The sequence below is a fragment of the Phyllostomus discolor genome, chromosome 3 (genome assembly GCF_004126475.2).
Source record: "Phyllostomus discolor isolate MPI-MPIP mPhyDis1 chromosome 3, mPhyDis1.pri.v3, whole genome shotgun sequence".
NCBI classification, from domain to species: Eukaryota; Metazoa; Chordata; class Mammalia; order Chiroptera; family Phyllostomidae; genus Phyllostomus; species Phyllostomus discolor.
In genome coordinates, this window is record NC_040905.2 from 100,268,308 (window position 1) to 100,291,784 (window position 23,477).

General features: G+C 47.1%; 2 protein-coding genes across 2 annotated transcripts; both read right to left on the reverse strand.

The window, feature by feature from the left end:
* Positions 1-14,214: 14,214 nt before the first annotated feature.
* LOC118499330 (NUT family member 2F-like) lies at positions 14,215-14,927 on the reverse strand. The gene has a single exon (XM_036020038.1). The coding sequence runs from the start codon at positions 14,876-14,878 to the stop codon at positions 14,432-14,434; it is 447 nt and encodes a 148-aa protein (XP_035875931.1). The 5' UTR covers positions 14,879-14,927; the 3' UTR covers positions 14,215-14,431.
* Positions 14,928-15,098: 171 nt separating this feature from the next.
* On the reverse strand, positions 15,099-21,391 carry LOC114512268 (NUT family member 2F-like). The gene is made up of 5 exons (XM_028531140.2): positions 21,299-21,391; positions 19,183-19,267; positions 16,482-17,202; positions 16,000-16,128; positions 15,099-15,486 (listed from the first exon to the last, which is right to left on the reverse strand). Exons 1-5 carry the CDS (start codon positions 21,389-21,391, stop codon positions 15,099-15,101), a joined length of 1,416 nt encoding a protein of 471 aa, XP_028386941.2.
* Positions 21,392-23,477: the final 2,086 nt, after the last annotated feature.

Genomic DNA, 23,477 nt, shown 5'->3' on the forward strand with positions numbered 1-23,477 from the left:
GGGGGTGAGAGAGAGAATACTTTTAATGTGAAATCAATTTGAGTGCATGTAACTTTTAACAATTAAACTTTTCTTTTCCATTATTCCAAATTCCTATCTACCTGGTTAAAAACTACTGTCTTGGCATCACCAAATCACAAAGTTGCAAGGGGTCATGGATATTACCTATTCTCATGATTTCCATGTAAATGTGTGTATGTTTATATTTATTATGCATATACATATGTATCCAAAGCTAGGAAAAGGTTGGGGAGCTGATTTCCCCTGCACTGCATGGCATATGGGCCCATTTTGGAAGCTGGAGAGCAGGTGAGAGTCACTCTGAAATAATCATTTGTAGGCAGGCTGACTGATGTGGTGGACCTTGTGTGGGACTGGAATGTCTGGACATTTCTTTGGCCCTTGGTAAAACACAGTTGACTTGATCAGTATTTTTCAACCTGTAGGTTGTGACCTATATATAAGTGGGTCATGAAATCAATTTAAAAGGTCATGACCATTTTTTTAAGAAAAGAAAAGGAAAACAACACAATGAAAATGAGTGGATTGCATTATACAGAGTAAGGGTACATATTGTATTGTGAAACCTTTGATACATATATGCATGATATGAGGGGGACTCCCCCAAAATGGGATTTTCCGCTGGGGGTGGGACCCTTGTGATACAGGCTTTCCCCACTAGGTGAGTGTTATAGGAACCCATCTGTATCAGTGTACTAGCTGGCATTTTTGTGAGAGGCTGTGTTCAGCTTCAGTGAATTTTTTTGAACACTCTTTCAATGTGTTTGCCCATCTCATGATGGGTGATTTACGAGTGCACTTGCCTATACCGCACTGTGTGTTCAGCAGTTTTTGACCAAAAACATAATGACACCCATACCTCATCCACCTATTTATCCCATCTCACCCAGAGGAACATTTTTGTGTTTCCCTGGGTAAAAAGGTCTTCAAAGGGAAATGTTTTCCTGATGTGGAAGAGGTGAAGCAAAATCTTGGCAGAAATACTAAAAGGCATCAAAATTGAAGAGTTCAAAAACTGTTTGGAGCAGTGGAGAAAACACCTTGATAGGTATATTGCATCAAAAGAAGAGTGCTTTGAAGGTGACTGAAGTTTAAACATATAAGAATAATACACAATTTTTTAATAGATAAATTCCAATTTTTGTCCCTCTACCCCCTTGTAAATATGAATCCACACAAACAGTCATGGGACATGGTCCAAAGAATCTGACCATGAAGTCATCATGGTCATCAAATGAGTAAAAAACATCTAAGACCCCTTCAAACTTTGTAATTTGGTGATGCTAAGACAGTGGTTTTTAACCAGGGAAAATTTTGCTTTTCAAGAGAGATTTGAGAATGTTGAGAAGCTTTTGATTGTCATAACTTCTTAGGGGTATGTGCTATTGACATATAGTGGGGAGAGGTCAAGGATGCTGCTAAACATCCTACAATAAAAAGATAGTCCCCACAACAGAGAATTTTCTACCCATAATGCAAACAGTGAGGAGGCTGAGAAACCCTGTGCTAAGACTGTGTATGGATAGAATCACTTATCAGTAGTAGCCTTATAACTAACTGCTCACCAACATTTATTGAGCACTTACTATATGCAGGCATCTTCTAAGTGCTACATTAATGAGCTCTTTGACCACGTATAGCATGTGGGAAATAAAATTATTTTCTAATCCCTGTTTTCAGATGGGGAAATTGAATAGGATGACTAAAAGCTGTGCAATGTTACTCACACTGTAGAATTGGGATTCAATTCCAGGAATTCTAGTTCCAGATTCCCAAATCAGCATTTTGTATTTCTGGGGCTATTCCGTTTCCAAAGCCTTTTATGCGTGGTAGGTATATATAACATAAAATTTGCCATTGCAAACACTTTTTTAAAAATTTAATTTTTATTGTATTTTTTCCATTATCATTTAGTCCCCTTATACAGCACTCCTCCCAGCAATCACCATACTGTTGTCCATATCCATGAGCAAACACTTTTAAGTGTACAATTCAGTGACATTAGGACATTCACAATATTGTGCAACAACCACCTCTGTCAATCTCTATACATTTTAACCACCCCAAACAGAAACTCTGTACCCACCAAGCAGTCACTTCACATTCCCTCCTCTCCTCAGTCCCTGGGAACCTCTAACTTCTTATCTGTCTCTATGAATTTGCCTATTCTAGATGTCTCATATAAATGAAACTATATAACATGTGGTCTTTTGTGTGTGGCTTCTTTCACTTAGCCTACTTTCAAGGTTTATCTATGAAGTAACATGTACCAGTACCTCATTTATTTTTATGGCTGATCAATATTCCATTGACTGTATACACTCTTTTTGTTTATCCATGTAATTGTCGATAGACATGAGTAGTTTTCAGGTAGTGTGCCCTGTCATCTCACAGTTACCTCATTTGATCATCACAACAACCCCATGATGCTCCCCCATTTTTACACATACAAAGAACATGGAGGGTGAGTCACCAGCCAAGAGTCACACAGCCAGTCACAGAACATTATTGTTCGCCACAGGGAAGAACAGTGTGTTTTATGACTTGGCTGAACTCTGAATGGTGGACTGGGAGCTGAACTTAATTCTGATTTGCGTGGAAATTGTGGTTGGGAAAATTCCCTCATCACTCATATTATACTACTTCTAGGTGCTATGTTTCTGCCTATATGAAGAAGCCTCAAATGGGAATACAGAGCATTTGCATTGTGGAAGAAGAAAACAATATTTAATGCTGTGAATTTCACTCCTTCATCAAGGATGAGGGCCTACTATCTCCAGGCATGGACTATGGCAGTGAACATGGCAGAATCCTGGGACAGTGAACAAACAAATTAGCAAACACTTCAGCATTCCAGGCATTGATAAGGGTGGAGAGTTACACTCTGCTCTTTAAACCTTTGTGTTGACTCTACGATGTCCACCAGAAAAGGATGCTGGGCCCTGAGGTTAGGGACCAATCCTGACCCCTGTAACTGCAAAACTCACTGTGTTCCCAGAAATGACAATGCATTTATTGCTCTAAATTGAACATAATATCTTCCCCTGATCCTTGGAGTTCCCTTTGGTGGGAGGAGAGAGTGTAAAACTGGGTGTATTCATGTTCTCGACTTCCTCTACTCACACTTCCTCTCTGGAGTGCTCAGTCTGTAAGGAAAACAATTTCAGGGTTTAAGGTATCTTCCCTATCAAGAATCAGCAGAATTTTTCTATAAAGAGTCAAACAGTAAATAGTTTAGACTCTACTGGTCACACAGTCCCTCATGTAATTTCTTAACCCTGCTATTATGACACAAAAGCAGCCAGAGGCAAAGCACAAATGAATGGATGTGGCTATGTTCCAATGAAACTTTACTTGTGAACTCTGAAATTATATTTCATATCATTTTCACATGTCACAAAACATTACTTAAAAATTTTTGAATCATTTAAATATGGCTTTTACCTTTCTTTTCTCATGGGTGGAGGGCCAGATATGGTCCACAGGTCATAGATCGTCAAACTGTGCTACATGTCATCCCTCATAAAGGGTCCTCAGGCCTCTGAATACCTCCTGTTTACCCAAGCCAACTCACTGTGTTCTAAGGGATCTCATTCCATTTTCAGAAAGTCATTGTTTTTAGAAAATACCAGTCTCGTATCAAGTAAAAACAGGTCATGCTGTATTCAACATTCATTCAACACACATCTAAAAAAATTTCAGTAATTTAACTGTACAAGATGGAAGTTTTGAAATAAACTTGAGATTAGAGGAAAAAAGTGTAGCAAACCCTTACAGGCCCATTACCCAGCTCTGCAATTATCAAAGGTACCCAGTCCTGTTTCATATTCACCCTCCACTCACCCCTCCAGCCATGCATGGATTCTTTAAAAATTCTTTTTCAATGACAGTTGATATATAACACAATATTAATTTCAGGTGTACAACATAGTTATTAGACATTCACATAACTTATTAAGTGATCCATACTAATTCTAGTACCCTTCTGACATCATGCTAGACATTACATTATTATTGACTATATTTCCTCGTGAATGGATTTATTTAAAGAAAATCTCAGAGATCATATCACCCAATCAGCTAATGATTTCAGTACACATCTCTGCAAAACTCACTGTGTTCCCAGAAATGACAATGCATTTATTCTCTGAGAGATAAGGACTAAACATTTTATGAAGTTGCTAACACCTAAAAATTTAAAACTAATTTTTAAATATCATTTGACTCAGCCTCTTTTAGAGTTGAATTGTTTAAATTCAGATGAAAATAAGATCCACATGTTGCATTTAGTTGGTAAATCTTTTCAATCCCCTTTTAAAATACCAGCTCATTAAAGTATTGTACAATTGGAATATAATGAATTGCACATAGTTCAAGCATATGTTTTGATAAGCTTTGACATATTATGTAACCATGAACCTATCACCACAAAGAGTGAACATTTCATCTCATCACAAATGTTTCCCCAGTGCAATCTTCTTTTTGCATGCCCCCACCTCACATCACCAACCCCTAGCCCATGCCACTACTGATTTGCTTTCTGTCATTTTAGGTGAATTTTCTCAAGTTTCATATAAGTGAAATCACACAGCATGTACTGTTTATTGTCTGGCTTTTTCCCACTCATGATTGGTTCAAGATTAATCCATCTTATTGGGAATATCAATAGTTTATTCCTTTTTATTACACAGTAGCTTCCTGTAGGATGGATATATCACACTTTATCTGTTCATGTGTTGAACATTTGGATTGTTTTTAGCTTTTGGCTATTATAAGTAAATCTACTAAAACAATGAAATGGTAAGCCACAGACTCGGAGAAAGTATTTGCAAAGCATATATACAACACAGTGCTTATATCCAGAATATAGAAAGAACACTTCAAATATAATAATAATAAACAACTGAATTACAAATTGGCAACAGATTTAAACAGCCACATCACCAAAGAAGATAGACTCATGGCAAATTAGGACATGAAAAGATCTGCAGCATTTTTTTTACTTAGGGACAAGTGCAAATTAAGGCTAGAAATAAGATACCACTGTTTACCTATTAGAAATGCTAAAATTAAAATGACTGACCATACCAAGTATTGGCAAGGATGAGGAACTCTTATGTACTGCTGGTGGGGATGTAAAATGGTGCAACCACTTTGGAAAACAGTTGGCAGTTTCTCAAAAAGTTTAGTATACACTGTGATAGGCAACATAAAGTCTCCCCAAAGATGTCCATGTGCCAATTCCTGGAATCTGTGAATATGTCACCTTACATAGGGAAAGGGACTTTGCAGGTATGATTAAATTAAAGATCTTGAGTTGGGGAAATTATATGTATACACTGGGTGGCCCAGTGTAGGTCCTCAGAAGAGCAGGCAGGAGGGTCAGAGTGAGAGACTTAATGAAGCTAATAGCTGGCTTTGAAGAGAAAGAAGGGGCCAGAAGTCAAGGAGTGTAGGTAGTTTATAGAAGTTGAAAAAAGCAAAAAAAAAAAAATTATTCCCAGGGTTTCTTGAAACAATCCAGGCCTCTAACATTTCAATTTACCCCAGAAAATACATTTGAAATTCCTGACTTCCAGAACTGCTACATACTAGCAACCTTAGACTTTCCCAAGTCACTGTGTTTGTGGTAGTTTATTATAACAGCCATAGGACACTAATTCATACACTACATGTGATCTAGCAATTTCATTTCTAAATATTTACCCTGGAAAAAAAGGTAACATGTACATTTGTGCACAAATGTTCTTAGTCTTTTAAAATCCATAAGAGTTGCATTTCCCTCATGATTTTTCTCATTTATTAAAAATATCTATTGAGTGTCTACCACACCCATGATTTGACTCTTTAGTCATACATGGCAAACACATGACACCTACTTAAGTATTTTATGAGATATTCCATCATTGCTCACAGACCCTGGAGTTTCCTCACTGGTTTCCAGTCTAAGCAGACTCGGTTTTTCCACACAATGATCATTTCTAGCAAACTTTCTCCTAAGGGACTGTGATACTCAGAACTGTACTCAGAAACTCAGTGTGGCTTGATCAAGGTAATTCAAGAGATTGTGTGTAGTTCACACCCATCTTTTGATTTCCCAATATTCTTCAATTTCTCTGGGTGATGACAGTGCAGTTTTCATGGGGGGGGGGGCACTGTCCACCCTCACGTTCTAGATCAGGTGGCTTTGTTGTTGATGTTACCGACCTCACTCATGGCAACATGACAGCCATGTTCTGGATGTGGCTGATGAGAGAACTCCATCACTCTGGCTAGAGAGACAGCCCAGGGATGGGCAGATGGCCTAAGCTGGGTCATTGTGAAAATGCTTCGCAGGCCAGAACAGATTAGCACCAAGTATTCAAAGTGGTGAAAAGCAAGGAACTTCAATCAAGGTTACTGTACCCAGCAAGGCTATCATTTAGAATGGAAGGACAATAAAGAGTTTCCCAGACAAGGAAAACACTGAAGGAGTTGTCTACCACCAAACTAGTGTTACAAGAAATGTTAAAGGGACTCCTTTAAGAAGAAGGAAATAAAAATTAAAAATATGAGTAAGAATACATCACAAAGAACAACAGTCTCCCTGACAAAGGCAAACACGTGATAATGGCAGAGGATTACCCAACACAAAAGCCAGAACACAGGTTAGAGTACAAGAGTAGAAAGATCCTGTGTAATTACAACAGTAACTTAAGTGACAGACACACACACGAAGTAAATTATAGTGACAAAAAACATGAACGTGGAGAGGGTGAGTGAAAAACGACAGTGATGTTAGAACGTGTTAGAAGATAAGCAACCATCAATTTAAAATAGACTGCTACAAAGATAGCTTGGTATATGTGAAGCACACACTGTCCTCAAACCAAACATACACAGGAAATATGCAAGAAATAAAGAGAAAGAAATTGAAGCACAATGCACAACAGAAAAGAGAAAGAGAATAAGAAAGGAACAGAGAACTACAAAAGCAATGAGAAAAAAAACCTAATAAAATGGCAATAACTACATACCTATTGATAATTACTTTAAATGTAAGTGGAGTAAATGCTCCAATCAAAAGACACATGGATAAAGAAATGGTACACACACACAGGAGATATTACGTGGCCATAAGAAAGGGAAATCTTACCATTTGTGACAACATGGTTGGACCTGGAAGGTACTATACTAAGTGAAATAAAGCAGACAGAGAAAGACAAGTACCATACAATTTCACTTATATGGGGAATCAAAAAAACAAAATAAATGAACAAACAGAACAGAAACAAGCTCAGAAATACAGAGAACAAACTGATGGTTGCCAGATGGGAGGGGGACTGTGGAAGGGTGGGTGAAGAAGACGAATGGATTGAGAAGTGCAAATTGGCATTTACAAGTCAGTCACAGGGATGTAAAGTGCAGCCTAGGGAATACAGTTAATAGTATTGTAACAACAAGTATGATGTGAAGGTGTCAAATGTGTGCAGGGCTTGCCGGGAGAATCATCGTGTAAGTTATGTAAGTGTCCAAACACTATGCTATACACCTGAAACCAATATAATATTAGATATCAACTTTAACTGAAAATTTAAAAATTTAATTAAATGTGAAATAAATAAATAAATAAACAAACAGACAAATAAATAAATAAATAAAGGCGTCTGAACCATCTAGTCTGTGGTATTCTGTCACAGCAGCCTGAGCAGATGAAGACTTAGAGAATGTATAAGATGGTCTCATAGATATATGTCTGGGGCTGTAGAAGTAGAGACAAGAAAGGACAAGGAGACACAAGACAGAAAACATAATATTATGCTCCAGAGTTGATCAAGAATGTGTGTTATCAGTTAATGTAGCAAAGGAGATCACAGGTAGGGCAGAAAAATTTTTAACCTGAATTTTTAACCTTTCAACAGCAACTACCTGAAGTCTACTAAATGGATAATTTTTCAAAGGCCTCGAATGGAAAACTTTGCATCTACAGTCAATTATATTTTTTAAGTTCTACAAGACATTGTAAATTATTTTTAACATATCCACATAATGCAAAATTATAAACAACTCAAAAATTAAATGACACGAATATATAATTTTTATTATTCTGAAGTCAGAATGTTGAAAGAAGTCTAAGGCAATGTGATACATACAATGCAATGGCATATATGACCCCACAAAGTATCACATTATATAATTTGACTGTCTATAGATAGAATAAAAACGTAAACAACTTTATAAGAAGGACATGCCCCAAGTTGGAATTTTCTCAAAAAATTAAAACTATAACTACCATGTGATCCCTCAACCCACTCTCCAAAAGAATTCAAAGCAGGATCTCAAAGAAGTATTTGCATGCCCACATTCGTTGCAGCATTTTTCACAACAGCCAGGAGAAACCCAAATATCCATCAATGGATGACTAGATTTTTTAAAGATTTTATTTATTTATTTTTAGAGAGAGGGGAAAGGAAGGAGGAAGAGAGTGGGAGAAACATCAATGTATGGTTACCTCTCATGTTCCTCTACTGGGGACCTGGCCCAAAACACCAGCATGTACCTGACTGGGAATCGAACCAGCGACCCTTTGGTTCATAGGCTTGCCCTCATCCACTGAGCCACACCAGCTAGGGTAAGATGACTAGATTAAGAAAATGTGATCTGTACCTACAATGAGCCTTGAAAAGCAGGAAGCTGTGTCATGTGCTACCACCATAATGAACTTCACAGGGCTGTCCAACCCACGGGCCACGGGCCACATGCAGCCCAGGAAGGTTGTGAATGCAGCCCAACACAAAATCACAAATTCACTTAAAACCTTTTCTTTTCTTCTTGCTCATCAGTTTTTGTTAGTGTTTGTGTATTCAATGTGTGGCGCAAGAAAACTCTTCTTCTTCCTGTGTGGCCCAGAGACACCAAGAGGTTGGACACCCCTGCATCTAGGACAGTAGGTTAAGTGAAATAAGCTAGTGACAACTTGACAAATACTACATGATTCCACTCATGTGAAGTATCTAAAGTAGTCAAGGTCACCGAACAAGGAAGTGGAAAGGTTGTGGTCCAGGTCTGGAGGAGACAGTGTGAGAATAAGTGTCTCATGTGCATAGAGTAACAGTGTTGAAGGATGAAAACTTTCTAAACATCTGGTGCACAGCACTGCAAATATACTTGACACTGCCGAACTGCACACTTGAAAATGGTAAAGATGGTTTAAGAAGGGAAGAATCACAGGAATATGTTTTCATGACATAAGATTGTCAACAGATTTTTAGATATGACACCAAAAAAAGAGCCACAAAGGGAAAAATAAGGAGGTTCGGCTTCATCAAAAGTAAACACTTTTTTCCCCTTCAAAAGACACTATCACGAAAATAAAGTACAACCCACAAAATGGGAGAATTTGTGGAAATCATATCTCTGGTAAGACCCTTTTGACCTGGAGTGTACACAGAACTCTTAGAGCTCAAGAATAAAAGACAATGCCCTGGCTGGCATAGCTCAGTGGATTGAGCATAGGCTGCGAACCAAAGTATCGCAGGTTCGATTCCCAGTCAGGGCACATGCCTGGGTTGCAGGCCACGGCCCCCAGCAACCGCACATTGATGTCTCTGTCTGTCTGTCTGTCTGTCTGTCTGTCTGTCTCCCACTCCCTCCCTTCCCTCTATAAATCAATCAATCAATAAATAAAATCTTAAAAAAAGAATCCATAAAAAATCTCTTTAAAAAAAGAATAAAAGACAAATAAACCAACTAAATATGAACAAAGGATGAATATACATTGCTCCTAAGAAGATATGTATATGGCTAATAGGCATATGAAAAGTTGCTTGATATCAGGGAAACTCAACCTCAACCCACAATGAGACACCACTTCAGAACCAAGGGGCTGTTGACAAGGCTTGCTCCTGTGTCACTGGGATTTCTCCCAGGATGCCATGGATTTCTCCAGGGGATTTACTCCTAGTGGAGGAGGAGGAAGTCTCTGGAGCAAAAACCCCAATGGTGCCACCCAGGCAGTCCCAGGTCCTGTGGCACTCGGCTGCCTGACCTTCCTGAGCCCACTTTCCTCACAGAAAAATGGTGAAGCATGGCTCACTCCCAGGCTCTCTGTGGACACCAGGTGAGCTCCGAGGAGGTGGAGCACCAGAGAGCACTGAGCACACAGGGAGCATGTTCTCTGTATGAGCATCATGATTTCCGTGAAGGTTGGCTGGGAGGGCATTGTGGTTTCCACAGATTCTACTTCAGTCCCTGGTAACTCCTCCATGATTCCTACCTTATGCACTGTCCTCGCAAAGGGTCATGTCAAGTTTGTTGTTCTGTGAAATGGAAGGTTGGCTACAACAAAGATATGAAACGCTTCTTCTCTTTACTTCCCACTGTACCTACCCTAGTATTTTCCAAAGACTAATGTGCACATCTCTACAAGATTCCACGTGGCTGGTGGGGTTGGACTCACCCACTATTGAAGCAGTGGTGGACCTGCAGTCATCCCTCCTGTGAAGTCGTCCCCCCTGTGAAATCGTCCCAGAGCGATTTCAGGGTTCACAGGGCTGAGAGGTGGGGGGAGCTCAGATTCTGCCTCCTCCTGGGAACTGTTCATCCAAACCAAGACTCAAAAGCAGAAACTGCCAAGCAAGTGAGAACGGATGCAGAGAAACCCAAGGGCCAGGTGTGAACCTGATGATGGTGACTGAGGGCCCAGCACACACAGGGGTGGAGCAAGTAAGTTCCCTTCCAACACGACTCACTCGGTGTTCCTACAACCCTGAGAGGGGGATGTGTTACCTGTTCCACCACAAACACCCTGCAAAGCAGAGAGATCACAGGACTAATCTGCACCAAGGAACAGAGGGGTCCAGGCTCTGTCCGACACCCACCACATTTGCATCCAGCACCTGCCACTACAGGCAGGGGCACATGGAGTGGGCAGATGGGGAGGACACTCTCCCAGGAAAGGTGTTAGCTTCTGGACAGGCCCTACAACATACACCGAGTCTGGCATGACCTCTGAGCCCATTACTCTGTGTGGACAGAGAGGGGGCAGCAGCTGGGCAATGCATGGCCCAAGATGAGAAGTTTCTTCACAAAGTGCCCAGGAGGCCTGGGAGATGTGCAGGCTGCTCACTGGCTGCACGAGAGGTGGGAAGGCAGCACAGGAGGGCCCAAGGGATGAACTGTGATTCCATGGGAGGTGAGTGAGGGCTCTGCCATGCTGACATGAGTCCATTCTTGCCTACGCTCTTTGTGGGGGGCCAGACCACCCACTGTGGAACTTGACAGCTTCAGCCCCATCGCACCCCTGCTGCCAGACAACCACCCTGGGCCACGGCTTTCCATGCTGGGTGGAATTGGAACCGTGTTCGGGGAGGCTCAGTCTTCCTGACACAACCTGGGCCCAGGGAAGGAATCAGAACTTTAAACCTAAAGAAGAGGCACTGAGCAAGAGGGAAGGGGGTGAGAGCAAGGGCGTGTCCATGTAGGAGCAGAGCTGGGGCAAGGCAGTTCTGGAGACAGGGGCCTCCTTGGCTCTGCTCTTGCCCCTCACTGCTTGTTCATATTACTCTTACATCTGCGGTTTGGGTCCCTGCTTTGACTGTGGGGTGTGTACTAGTGCCCACTGCAGGACTACTGAGGATCCCTCTGTCAGCTTGGATCTCCAGCTCCCACCAACTCTGGGGCCGTACATCATCTCCTACTGCCCCTGCTGGTTGCGCTCTGCGAGTGAAACTGGGTCACTGTGTGTTAGTAGGAACAGTTTTCCACGCAAATGTAATTCTTTGTCAACTTCTCTTCACCCAAGAGTACGCCCATGGTTGGGAGGGAAGAAACAATAGTTGTGGGATGTCCTCGAAGACCCATGGGCACTGAGCCCAGTCCACGAGCCACAGCAGATGGGTCCTCCTCCCTCAGTTGGACAAGATATTCCCACACCAGAATCCTGCAAGGGACTCGGTATCCTCCCCATCCACTGTTATTTCCTCATGTACACACCTCCCACAGGCAACCCATTACTCTCTTGTCACCCCCTCATTCCAGTCTCCCCACCTACTCCACCCTACACACTCAATCATCCCACTGAGACTGGAGCACGCTTCTCCTGCAAACAGACACACAGGCAGACAGGCTGTCCCCTGAAGCCAAGTCTTTTCCTGTCCAGTCAGACCACTCACACAGGATACTCTGGGAGAGTTGAGGATTGTGTGGCCTCCTGGCCTGACTGCTTCTGAGAAGCAGAGTGAAGCTCCCTAAAGACCAGGCTCAGTCCAGTCCATCCCAGAAAACTGGTTTATGGCCCAGCGGGCTTCAAGCCTCCAAAGCAGCTGCCTATCCCTACAAGGTTCAGGGTACAGAAAATGACGAGAGTCCCCAGGAAGCCCGACACCTAGGCTAGCCTTGGGAGTAGGGGTGATGGGAAGGCTCCCTGGGGATCAGGGATCTGTGTGCTCCCAGGAGCAGTTGGAAGGCATCCCCAGCAAACTGGAAGCAGGGACTGAAGTGTCACCTGAGAATCCGTAACACCCATGACCTCCTCATCCCCTTTTCCTCTTGGTACCCCTCACTGAGAAGCAGCGCAGACCCAAGTATGCAGAAAGCAGCCCCCAGAGCATTTCCAAACAAAACCATCTTTATTCCTAATTGATCCATAATGCCCCAAAGGTGCTGCTCTCCCCACCCACCCCCACCCCAGCTTTGCCCAAGCCCACCCCCACCCTAATGTTCCAGCCCTCCCTCCTTGCCTTCCACCCTCCCTCCCATGTCAGTAGAACACCCCCATCCCAGCTTGGCCCAGGCCCACCCCCACCCTAATGTACCAGCCCTCCCTCCTTGCCTCCCACCCTCCCTCTCATGTCAGTAGAACAGCCAGGGTCAGCCCTTGGGTGACAAATGAGCCCTTGGCTCGTCTGGGGAATAGCCAGGTCATATCCGGTCTGGGCAGCCCCATCTTGTCTAAGGCTGGCAGTAGGAGGGACATGCTGCTGCTCCATAGTAGCTGCAGTGCCGCTTCCTCCAACTCCCTGTGACAGACTGGTCACCCTTTCTCTTTTGGGCCTGGGCCTGGGCCTGGGCAGCTGGCCGGCGCCCCCGACCTCCAGGGCAGGCAAGGCCTGAGGCAGAGACAGGACTCAGAGAGAGAGTACAGGGCAGCAGGTTCTTAGGAGAGGCCATGAGGAAGGCCAGGCTGGGGAGGTCCTCTTCATTCTCACTCGACCTGCCCACTGGCCTGAGACTTTCCCTAACAAGAGAGGTCTCTCTGGGAGTGGAGGCAGCCCTAGGCCCCCGCCTACAGTAAGCACGCTTGTACACCTGGGGAGCAAGGGAAAGGCATGGAGCCCTCGGTGGCGGGTACTCCTGATGTCTGGGTGAGACAGCAAAGGCTTCGGGCTTGGTCAGGTGGGCATCTCCGCGACCTTGCCTTTGACGGCCCTTGAAGTCAGTCTCTGATGGGAAGCCTCTGTCACTGATGACCAGCTGGGGGCCGAGGGCACACCTCTGGGCATCCTGGCTGGCCGCAGACTCTGAACGACCTGAGTCCAGTTGGGGTGCGCCGTGACTCGGGGGTGCCTGCACACCCTCCTCCGCCTTTGAGGACAGGATTCGCTCCTCTTCCAGCTGGGAGGAAGAGGAGGACAGTGATTGTCTCCACACACATGTGTGAGAGACGGAGGTGTGTGGGTGATGGGGACAATGGCATTGGGGGGAGGAGGGCAGGGGGTGACACCGTGACTCAAATCCAAAACAGACACATGGCTCTCTTGCTATCCTCCTGTGCCATTTTCCCAGCTTTGTGCCCTTCCCTCCCCTTCTGGGCTCCCCAACCTCTCCTTCCTATCACCCTCTTCTTTGTATAGTCCTCTCTTTCTAGCCATCGTGCACTGCCCGCAGCCCAGAGGTGGCCCCTCAATGTGCCATGCCTATAGGCAGGGGTGGGGTGGACAGAGTCACATGCACCCCTGTTCTGGGTTGCTCCAAGCCCTGGTTTACCAGGGGCTCCCTCCCATGGCTCACCCGGGGTCCCCTAACCCCTTATCTACCTGGTGTCCTTTCCTTCCTGACTCACCCAGGGCCCCTCCATCCCTTCTCTTGCCTGGGTTTTCTCCATCCTCTATGTCACCTGGGGTCCCTCCCTCCCATGGCTCACCTACAGTTCCCTCCCATCTTCCTAAGTTCCCTCCCTACCCTGGCTCACCTGGACAGGAGGGAGTCCTAACTGCTGTGCCATCTTTTCAGCTTCGGGCAGGAAGTCCAGCATTGCTTCTATGGAAACCACTTGTTTCAGAAGTTGGTCTGGAATGGCCTCCACCTGGGACAAAAGGACGAGGCTGTGAGTAACCTGTGAGTGAGCAGAACCTGGAGGAAAAGTGGAAAAGCAAAGACCCACCCCACCCTCTTGTACAAGGTGGGTGTTTTATATCCTCTTGGTCCTCAGCTACACACACTCACATAAGAACACATACACATACAAACACAAGAGGGCAAGCCCACACATGCACACAGATAGCACACCACACACACACACACACACACACATACATCCCAGTTCTGGGTGCTGCAGTGCCACTCCCTGGAATCCTGTAGACCCCGGAGCTCTGAGCCAGCCCACCTTGGTGACATAGTCGTCCTGGTAACACAGGTATTCAATGTAGTTCAGGAGACCCAGGTCCAGGTGAGTCTCATCCTGTCCCTGCTGCAACTCCTTTCTGTCCTCTTCCCGTTCTCCACCTTTGTCCCCTGTGGCTGAGTGGGCCAGCCCCTCCAGCTCATCCATGATGTCCATGTACTCTTGCACGGCCTCAGGGGGGATCTCATCAGATGTCTCGGTCTCCTGGGTCCCCTGAGGTCTGCAGGTGCCCTGGACCCTGGGTACGTCCTCCATGGGAATGCACACTGGGGCAGAGAGGGAAGAGGAGGAAGTGTGAGGGGCTCCAGCTCCCCCATCCTGAGAATCCGATGGTGAGGGCACACCATCTAAATGGGTGTGGCTGGGTCAGGACCACCTGAAGCCATGGGACTGTGTGAAGGGAGAGGACAGGTGGAAGTGTCCAAGAGAGTCATGTGTCAGGTTCTGTGGAGCCACTGATTCTCCAAGGGAGCCCTCATCCAGCCGGTATCTTAGCAGACTTCATGTTGGGTCCTTTTACAGGGATGTGGGAGAGGGGTTGCAAAAGTTGACCAGGTCTAGACCCCACGGTGACCAAGGGCAGCTGAGGCCCTGGCTCTTGTGGCTGTTCCACTTGAAAGATCAAAGTCCCCTCGAAGGGAAAGGACACACATGGGGACCCTGGCCTGTCCTGGGCCCCTGTTGCCATTGGCCATAGACTCCAGTGGAAACATTCTGCCGTACCTGGCTGTGGGCCCACCACAAGGGCTGGGGGTCCCCGAGGATCAGGTCTCGGTGGGACTGCTGGACACAGGCCTTGTGCCCCCTTCATCAACTGGGACTTCTGAATCTGCATCTCCTCCTCTGCCTCCAGCTCCATGAACCTGGAGGGAGAAGAAGGCACAGGCCATACTGAGGAGGAGGCCACTCTGAGCCCAGCAAAGGCAGCAGCTGATAGAGGGATGGAGAGCAAGTGCCTTGTGGCTCTCATGGCCCAGGCCACTGAGGAGGCAGGAGGTGGGCTGCTAGAAAACACGCCCTGCATGGCCGGCCCCTCTGGCTGGAGTCTTAGCCCACTGGGCTGGGCACATTCATCCCAGCCTGCTCTGAGCCTTCGTGTCGACCCAAGGATGGCTCAAGATCAGAGGACGGTGGAGCTGCCAGAGGTAGCCCAGAAGAACCCACGCTCCAAAGGTGAGGGAGAGGCTTGCAGAGGGGTCAAGGGCCTCTGGACTGTGGGGACCCTGTGTTGACCGACAACATCCTCTCTGGTGAGCACCCTCACAGCGGGACCCTGCCCTGCAGTCAGCCCGCATCACCGTCCCCACCCCCACACTGCTGTCAGACCCCCGACCCCCAGACACACACAGCTTTCAGGACCCAGAACCCTGACTCACATTTCTGCCATCTCGTAATAGGTCATCCGGTCATAGTTGCTTTTGCGATCCCACTCCTGCATGGCCTGCCCTATTCCCTCCTCCAATGTCATGGTGGGCTTCAGGCGGGACAGGGACCGGAGCACTGGGCTGTAATAATACCTCAGGGTCAGTCACAGTGTACAGCTCAGCCTGCACCCAGCTGTGTGGACCACACATTCCCACCTCCCCACCCAGCATGAGCTCCAGCAGGTGAGGGAGGAGGTATCTGTGGGTGCAAAAAGATGACTTTCCAGCTACTGTTGTTGCTGCTGCACACTCACACCAGCTCATGAACCTGAACCTGAGGCTGAGCCCCTACTTGCACCCTGTCACTGGGACACCTCCCTCAGACCTTCCCTCCAGTACCCCGGACAATAAGCCAGCCTGGAGGTCCATCCCACATTCTTCCGTTAGGTGAAAGCTCCAGGGGAGTCCCCTGTGCCCCTGCCCAGTACACTCACATGAGAAAGCAGGAAAGAGCTTCTGCATCAGGACTCTGGGGAAGGTGCCCACGGGCCAGCACCTTGAAGCGACGCCAACGTTGGAAGTCCTCGTACGTGCTCTTGGGGTTACCGAAGTCATCTGGCAAGGCCTTGGACTGGGAGGTGGTCAGGCCACCCTTGCCAGAAGCCCCAGGTAGCTGAGGCCAAGCGTTCACTGGGGGGATGATGGAGGCCAGCTGTGCAGTTGTTGGTGGAACTTGAGGAGGAAGGCTGGGACACCAGCCTCCTTTGCCGGCCAGGGCACTCCCCAAAGCCAAGGTAGACAAAATCGTCTCCACTGCCGAGGCTTCCAAGAATGGAGGTGCAGGACACACAGCACCGCCACAGAGGGCCCCTGGAGCACTCTCGTTGAGGGGTGCCTGCGTCAGGACGATGGTCTCAGGACGATGGGGTGGCTGTGGTTGCCCCACTTCTGACCTGACCCGGTCCACGATGTTGCAAGCCCCAGTCCCAATGAGGCCACGACCAGCATCTCTGGCTGCCAGAGATGCACTGGGCACACCCGGCAGCGCCGAGGGGAAGCCAGGAGGGAATGATGGGGTCGTCAGGGGCAGTGGGAGCTGCTCTCCAGGAGGCCGCTGTTCAGGGCCAATAGTCAGCTGGGGAAAGGGCAATGTGGTGAAAGGAGTCATGGAGGCACCAGGGTTCATGCTTGCATCTGCTCCCAGCACTGCAGGTGCTGTTGAGACAAAGGGAAGGGGGGAATGGAGTGCGAGAGTCAGCAAACAGGACTGAGCCTCTTTGGTTCCTTTTGAGTCACTGAGGGAATCAAAGCTGTGATTATCAACAGAAGAGCACCATTTGCATGGGGGGGGGGGACAGTGGAGTCTGGCAATGTCCTCAAGGCATTGTCATGCTCTGACCTCCAGTCGAGAATTTTTCCACTGGAGTGCTTGCTCCCCGTTCGCTAAGGCCCCCCGACCACTGTCTGCTGAGGAGAAACAGCCCCAGCCAGCGCTGACTCGGAGAGCCTCCCTGAGGATTCCCTGGCACCCGACCCTGCCAGCCTCACAGGCTGTCTCCCAAGACATGGCACTGGGCAGGAATCTGCTCTGTGGGAAATGACCCTAGGCAGACACACTAGTGGTAGTGACCTTCTCCCAGCTAAGTACTGGGCACCCAAAGTGCCTTTGTGAATAGGCAGTCTCCAAAATATTAGGACCCCATCTGCATCTCTGTTCTCCTTTTCCTCAAAATACATGGCTCTCCTTTCTTGCTCGTGCATAACAACACAAAAACACTGGAGTAGTATCCATCTCTCCACAAGAAGGAACCCTGATATAACCCCTTAACACACCAGCCCAGCATGCACATGTATGTCAGAAGCAACAACAGCAAACACCTAACACGGACCAGGTTCTGTCACTCCCGCCCCCATTCTCAGGGTGTTGGCCACCCTCAGGAGCTCTATTCCCAGGACAGTGACCTGGGACGTAGGCATTGTGTCCCTCAGATCCTGTCATTTCACCACCTGCAATGGCTGCAGAGAATTAGAAAAGGGCCAGGGGACGGAGAACACTGGGGCTGTCCACGGGTTTCCAGAATGTCCCATTGGTCATGGGACTGCAGACTGTCTGTGGTCCTACCCTTGCCAACTCCCAACAATAGAAAGTGGAGACTCGTGAGCCAGGAGTCAGTGCAGCAAAATTGTCTGGAACACATCCCTGTTCTGAGGACCTCATGCACACTCTACTGTGGGAAAAGAAGCTACACATCATGCGCCCCTGAATACTCAGGACAGGTGTCCTGGGACTCTTATTCAACATACAGAAGATTGTCCTGCTCCTGTGCTACTCCCCTTGCCCCCCTTAAAAAAGGAATCGCCTTCACAGACACTCCATGGGAGAACCAACCAGGCTCCACATCTGTTTTCTGTCCGTGAAGCAGTGATGTGGCATATGAGCAAACCCTTTGAAGAACTGAGTTGCCACAAAGGGGGAACAATTCAGGACAAGCCAAGCAAGAAAGCCCTATAGTGGTGCAAGTTACCCGGCTGCCCTGGCCCTGTGGAATATGAGACAACAAACAGCAGCTCCCTGGGCTGAGGAGAAGTGAGCTCTGGGCTGGACGGAATGGAGAAGTGTGGGCTGCAGCAGTTGGAGTGCCTTCCAACCTCACCCTCAGGGAGGACATTTCAGTGTAGACTTGGCCACAGCCAGCCCCGCTGGACAACTTTCTGGCTAACACCACGTCTTCTCACTGCCCCCATTAGTTTTAGTATACTGAGTCCAAGTCCCTTAGAAAGATACTGTGGGGCAAGCTCCAGGTGCTTGAAGAACAGGACATACGAATAGGCTTTCCCGTGACCCTCCCTGTGTCACCACCTAACTTAACCCACTACTCCATACACACATGTCAAATTGGCTTGTCTCCACCCTAGACAGAATGCGTGTGCCTGCTGCCATCCTTTCTCCACACCCGGGCACGTCCCCCGAGTCATCCTGATCCACACCTCAGGAGCCCTCCTGTCCATTGCCATCACAGGTTTCCTTTGGCTCCCAGCCTCCCCAGGTGACAGGTCTGTGGAGGTCCAGTGCTCTCTCCTTCCTCTCCTTCAGTCCCAACTATGTTTCCCCAGTGGGAGTGTCACATTTTAATCCCAAGTTTTGAGGGGCAGCCCTGTCTCTAAAACAATTCCCCCTTGGACCTACAGGCTTACCTCCTTCTGAAGTCATCCTCACAGGCTGAGACACTGACCACTGCTGCCGAGTAGCCTCCGCAATGAGAAAATTCCAGTACAGGAACTAGAGAGTGACCTGCTCCAACAGATGCTCAGCATCCAGTGGAGGGAAGAGTTTGAATTTAAACAGCAGAATGTAGGGCTCCAGACATTCCGCAGCGGGGGAGGGGCCGAGGCCTGGTAGGCTGGAGTGTGCTGGGGTGGGGGGAGGGCAGATATTCCATGGAGGGCTCTGGCAGGTAGGCAAGAACTAGAAGTTCCTGTCAAGTATTAGGTAGCAACAGAAATGGTGTGTGCCTCTTTAGGCTATTTATACATGTTTTTTTGTTGGTGGTGGTGGTGGTGGTGGTGGTTTTTTTTTTTTAGGTTCACGGCACAAAGGCTTTACTTGATGTTCCCTTATTTCAGTTCTTGATCCATCAGCCTGGCTTGGGGTCCCTCAACCTGCTTCTTCTCTGGCTCTTGACTTACGTCAACACAGGCTGCACTCTCTGAATAAAATTCAAATGTATAACCCGAAAAAATAATAGGTACTTATGTATGGGCACATGGAGCCCAGGGCTTGAACTCAGGAGTGACTCGGCAGATCCAGCAGGTGCACGTCATTCTTTAGGAAACAGTGCTGTGGCCGCAAGTACTGTCCACTGCCGCAAGCTCTAGAGCCTGCAGCCAGCCCAGCCTTAGGAACCATCCCTTTTGCTCCAGTCCATCAGGGGAAGACCCTGTAGCCTACATCTGCGTGTGAATCATAGTAGCACTCCTCACAAAAACTTGTTTGATTCTTAGTTTCATACTGTGCATAAATGTCAGCTTATCACTGTGAAAATTATCTGCACAGGCATTTGTGTGTTGTGCTGTGAAAGGAGGGGATTGTTAGGAAATCGGCCAAGGGAGATGAGGGGTGGTGACGTTGGAGGATTATGACCGTATCTCTTGGGAGACAAGCTTCACTCCTTGCAGTAGCAGCACAGTTCCCACTGATGGGAGGGTGAAGGGCTGTTGCACACTGAGAACATTCCCTGAAAAAGATTCTCTATGGCACTTAAGACATTTCTGGCTACCACCACCACCACTGCCCCCCACCCCGACAAGGAAAGATTGACTCAGAAAAAGTCGAGAAGGTGAGGTGAGAGCAATTCAAGCGAAATCATGGTAAATTTTATTTTGTAGAAAACTACCACGGGGGTCGAAAGAAGAAACGACTTGAAGATATTTCTCAGGACTTGAACTTTCATCATGGGGAAACCTTGAACATTAGAGGAATGGCAAGGTCCCATGCCTGTGTCTTGTGGAGTTTTCAGTCTGTGCACTTGGAGAAGCTTAGTGTTCTTAGATGCGAGTGATCTTCAGGGTTACCCCGTGGAGCGAGAAATGGTCTCATCCTGCACATGACCACAGAGAGGATGTGATGATGATTGCAGTTTCTTTGGAAAGCGGGACAAACTCAAGTCCCCGGGTTGGTTCTGCTACTATAGATATGTCTTGTATTGCCGACTGAAAGTCTGCAAAAGAATGTGAAAAGGGAGGGACAGGTGAGTGAAGTCGTTCCCAGACTGCCAAATCTTGATCAATGTTGTCACAACAGCCTTGCAAAGGGAGCATCGATGAACCATCATGTATTGAAAAACTTTCACGTACCAAGTAAATAAACTAAGAAAAATATTCTAGTTCAGTAAATGGGTCTGAAAAACTGTAGGAATGGAATGATGGGAAAGCACGTCTCAGAGTGTTTCCCAGGTCTGCAATTCTTGGCCAGAATTGTGAAATGGAACATCCAGACTTGGTAGGACTGAGGACCTACCGTTTTCAGAATCCACGGAAATGCAGTCCACCTGGCATGAAGGCACTTGCGCCAATCTGTGGATAAGTGCTCTAGGTAGACCTCTCCAAAACTCTTCCCCAAGGGTGGTGCTTAAACTTGCACATTAGCGATTTTAAAGCCCTAAGTGCACATTTTACACACGCTCCTCAGGGAGCTCCCTGAGGAGGAGGAGGAGGAAGAGCGGAAGGAGGAAGAGGAGGAGGGGAAGGAGGATTTCCAGGAGATGCTTCCCAGGGAGTGCCACGTTCCAGGGGACCTCGCGCCTGCACCTACGCGCACGCGCACTGGGGCACGCGGCAAGCGTCTGCCAACGTCCCGCAACGGCTCCCAGCGTTCGTTGCGGTGGTTGGGCCTGGAGGTGCGCATGCGCGAGCCTGGATGCTGGGGTGCCCAACGCCCATCCAGGTTGGGCGTCGGGACTGCCAGGCGGCCTCCGGAGTCGGTTATATAAACAGTGAGGTAGGGATGCTCGTACCGTTTGTGCCCTCAGGCGTCAGGGCTCTTCGCTGTTGTTCAAGCTGTGGGCTGTTTGTGACCCAGGTCTGTTTTCCTACCCCCAGCAGCTCACTTCCGCTGTTGTGGACGCCAGGGGATTGGCAACACTGGAACGCGCTGCAGAGTCGGTTTAGTGACTGGCTGGTGGGATAATAAGCGTGTGAGGTATGGAACTCCGCGGCTCCTGGTGTCCCCTGCATTCAGAATAGTACGAGAGCTCTGGGGAAGTTCTTCCAAATTTGGACATCGTCCTCCAGTTCAGCAAGAAGTAGCTGAAGGCCTTGAAAACGAGTGCAGACAGGGGAAGCTTTCACCTACTTCCTCACAGTTTCACCGATGCCTTCCTTAGCGTGAAAATCTCAACCAACAATCTCGTTCAAACTACACTCTTGCCAAAGAAGCGAGCGACGTTGCTGGATCTGATAGTAATGCAGGGTGTTGCCAAATCATGGGATTGCCAGCATAGGTGGGGTTTGTGTGTATTTAATTGGTTGGTGGGCGTCCAATATGTGTCTGCAAATACGTGAGTCCGTTTTTCGGTTGGAGGGAATGTGATGGTGCATTCAAAAGTGGGGGTCGGTTTCTTGGTTGGAGGGAATCTGGTATGTATTGAGATGTGTGAGTCCGTTTTGTCAGTGGTGGTTTGTGATCTAGGGGATGTTGTGTGTGTTTGTGAGAGGGTGTAGGATGTGTCGCAGGCATACTCAAGGAGCCGGCCATTAGGTGTTTGTAATGTGGTGTTTGGGGAGATGTTTACCTGGATTTTTTCCTCCTGTGAATTGGGGATCTCTCTAACGGCCGATTTGAAAGGGTTATCTGCATTCGCGCATGGGCAATGTTAGGAAAAGTGCTTGTGTTCATCAGCCTGGAGGTATGATCCTTTCGTGTTTGGGGAATGTAGAGGACCGTTGCGTATTCAGGACACGTTGTATGGTTTCGGGTATTTCTGTGATTTTTCAGGAGCTGTCTGTTTCTGTTTGAGTGCGTAGAGGGCAAAGCTGAGCCCATTTTATAAGACCGGTGGCTGTTGTATATGCGAGTGTGATGAAGTGTTTGCGTGCTTCTGTATTGTGCAAGATGGAGGAGTTAATTCTGTGTGAGAATTTGGGAGTGTGGGGGTATGTATATGTAGGTAGTGTGGCAGTATATGTGTATTTGAGACATACGGTAGAGGGTGGTCGGTGTTGATATTTGTAGTGCCCTGGGTAATTGTGGGGTATATTGGGGGCTTGTGTAGAGGTGTGTGTGTACTGAGTTTGTGTGTATATTCAAGGGGCATGGCTGTTTGAAGGCATATTTGCTGGAGCTGTGTGTTTATATTTTTCCGTAGGGGGCTCTTATTAGGCTTTTATGTTTTGAGAAGTGACTGTGTGTGTATTTGATGGAGAGATGGGTTTCTGTGTTTATACAGGAAAGTGGGAGAATCATGTTTGTATGTATTAGAGGTGTGTGGTATGGTCATTTGTTAGTACTTGTGGATGTAAGAGCTTACTCTTATTAGCTAGAGATAATTTGGTAGCTGGAAGTTGTTGCTTATATGGTTTGGTGGAGATATTACTGTGTCTTGTCCATATATACTGGTTTGTGTTTCCCATCTATCACTGTGTGCGTGAATTATCAGTTTGTCCATAGGGTTCATGGGATTGTTAGGAATGTTCAAAGGTGTATCTCTTTGGAGAATACTAGAGTGTTTCCATGGGTGTTTGGTAGTAGGTAGTAAGCAGTGGTCTGTGTCTTTTTAGGATTAGGCTACAGAAAAATATCTATATTGAAGGGAAGAGGTGATGAGATTGTATTTTGAAGAGGTGGATAATGTAAAGGGCTTGAGGGATCTGTTTATTTCCAGGTTGTGAACATTTGCCTGTGTGTGTGTTTCCATAGATGTGAGAATTGTGCATGTGTATTAGTGGGAGTTGAGGGATTTTTGGTGTTTTTGTGTTTTGCATGTATCTATCTG

Excerpts from the sequence above, each read along its gene's own strand:
- LOC114512268 (XM_028531140.2), bottom strand. The coding sequence starts at position 21,391 with ATGCGCACCTCCAGGCCCAACCACCGCAACGAACGCTGGGAGCCGTTG. Across the intron at positions 17,203-19,182 it reads GAGGATGACTTCAGAAGGAG|CACCTGCAGTGCTGGGAGCA; the intron begins GTAAGCCTGTAG and ends TTGTCTCAACAG. Across the intron at positions 16,129-16,481 it reads GCTCTTTCCTGCTTTCTCAT|CCCAGTGCTCCGGTCCCTGT; the intron begins GTGAGTGTACTG and ends GTATTATTACAG.
- LOC118499330 (XM_036020038.1), bottom strand. The coding sequence starts at position 14,878 with ATGGAGGACGTACCCAGGGTCCAGGGCACCTGCAGACCTCAGGGGACC.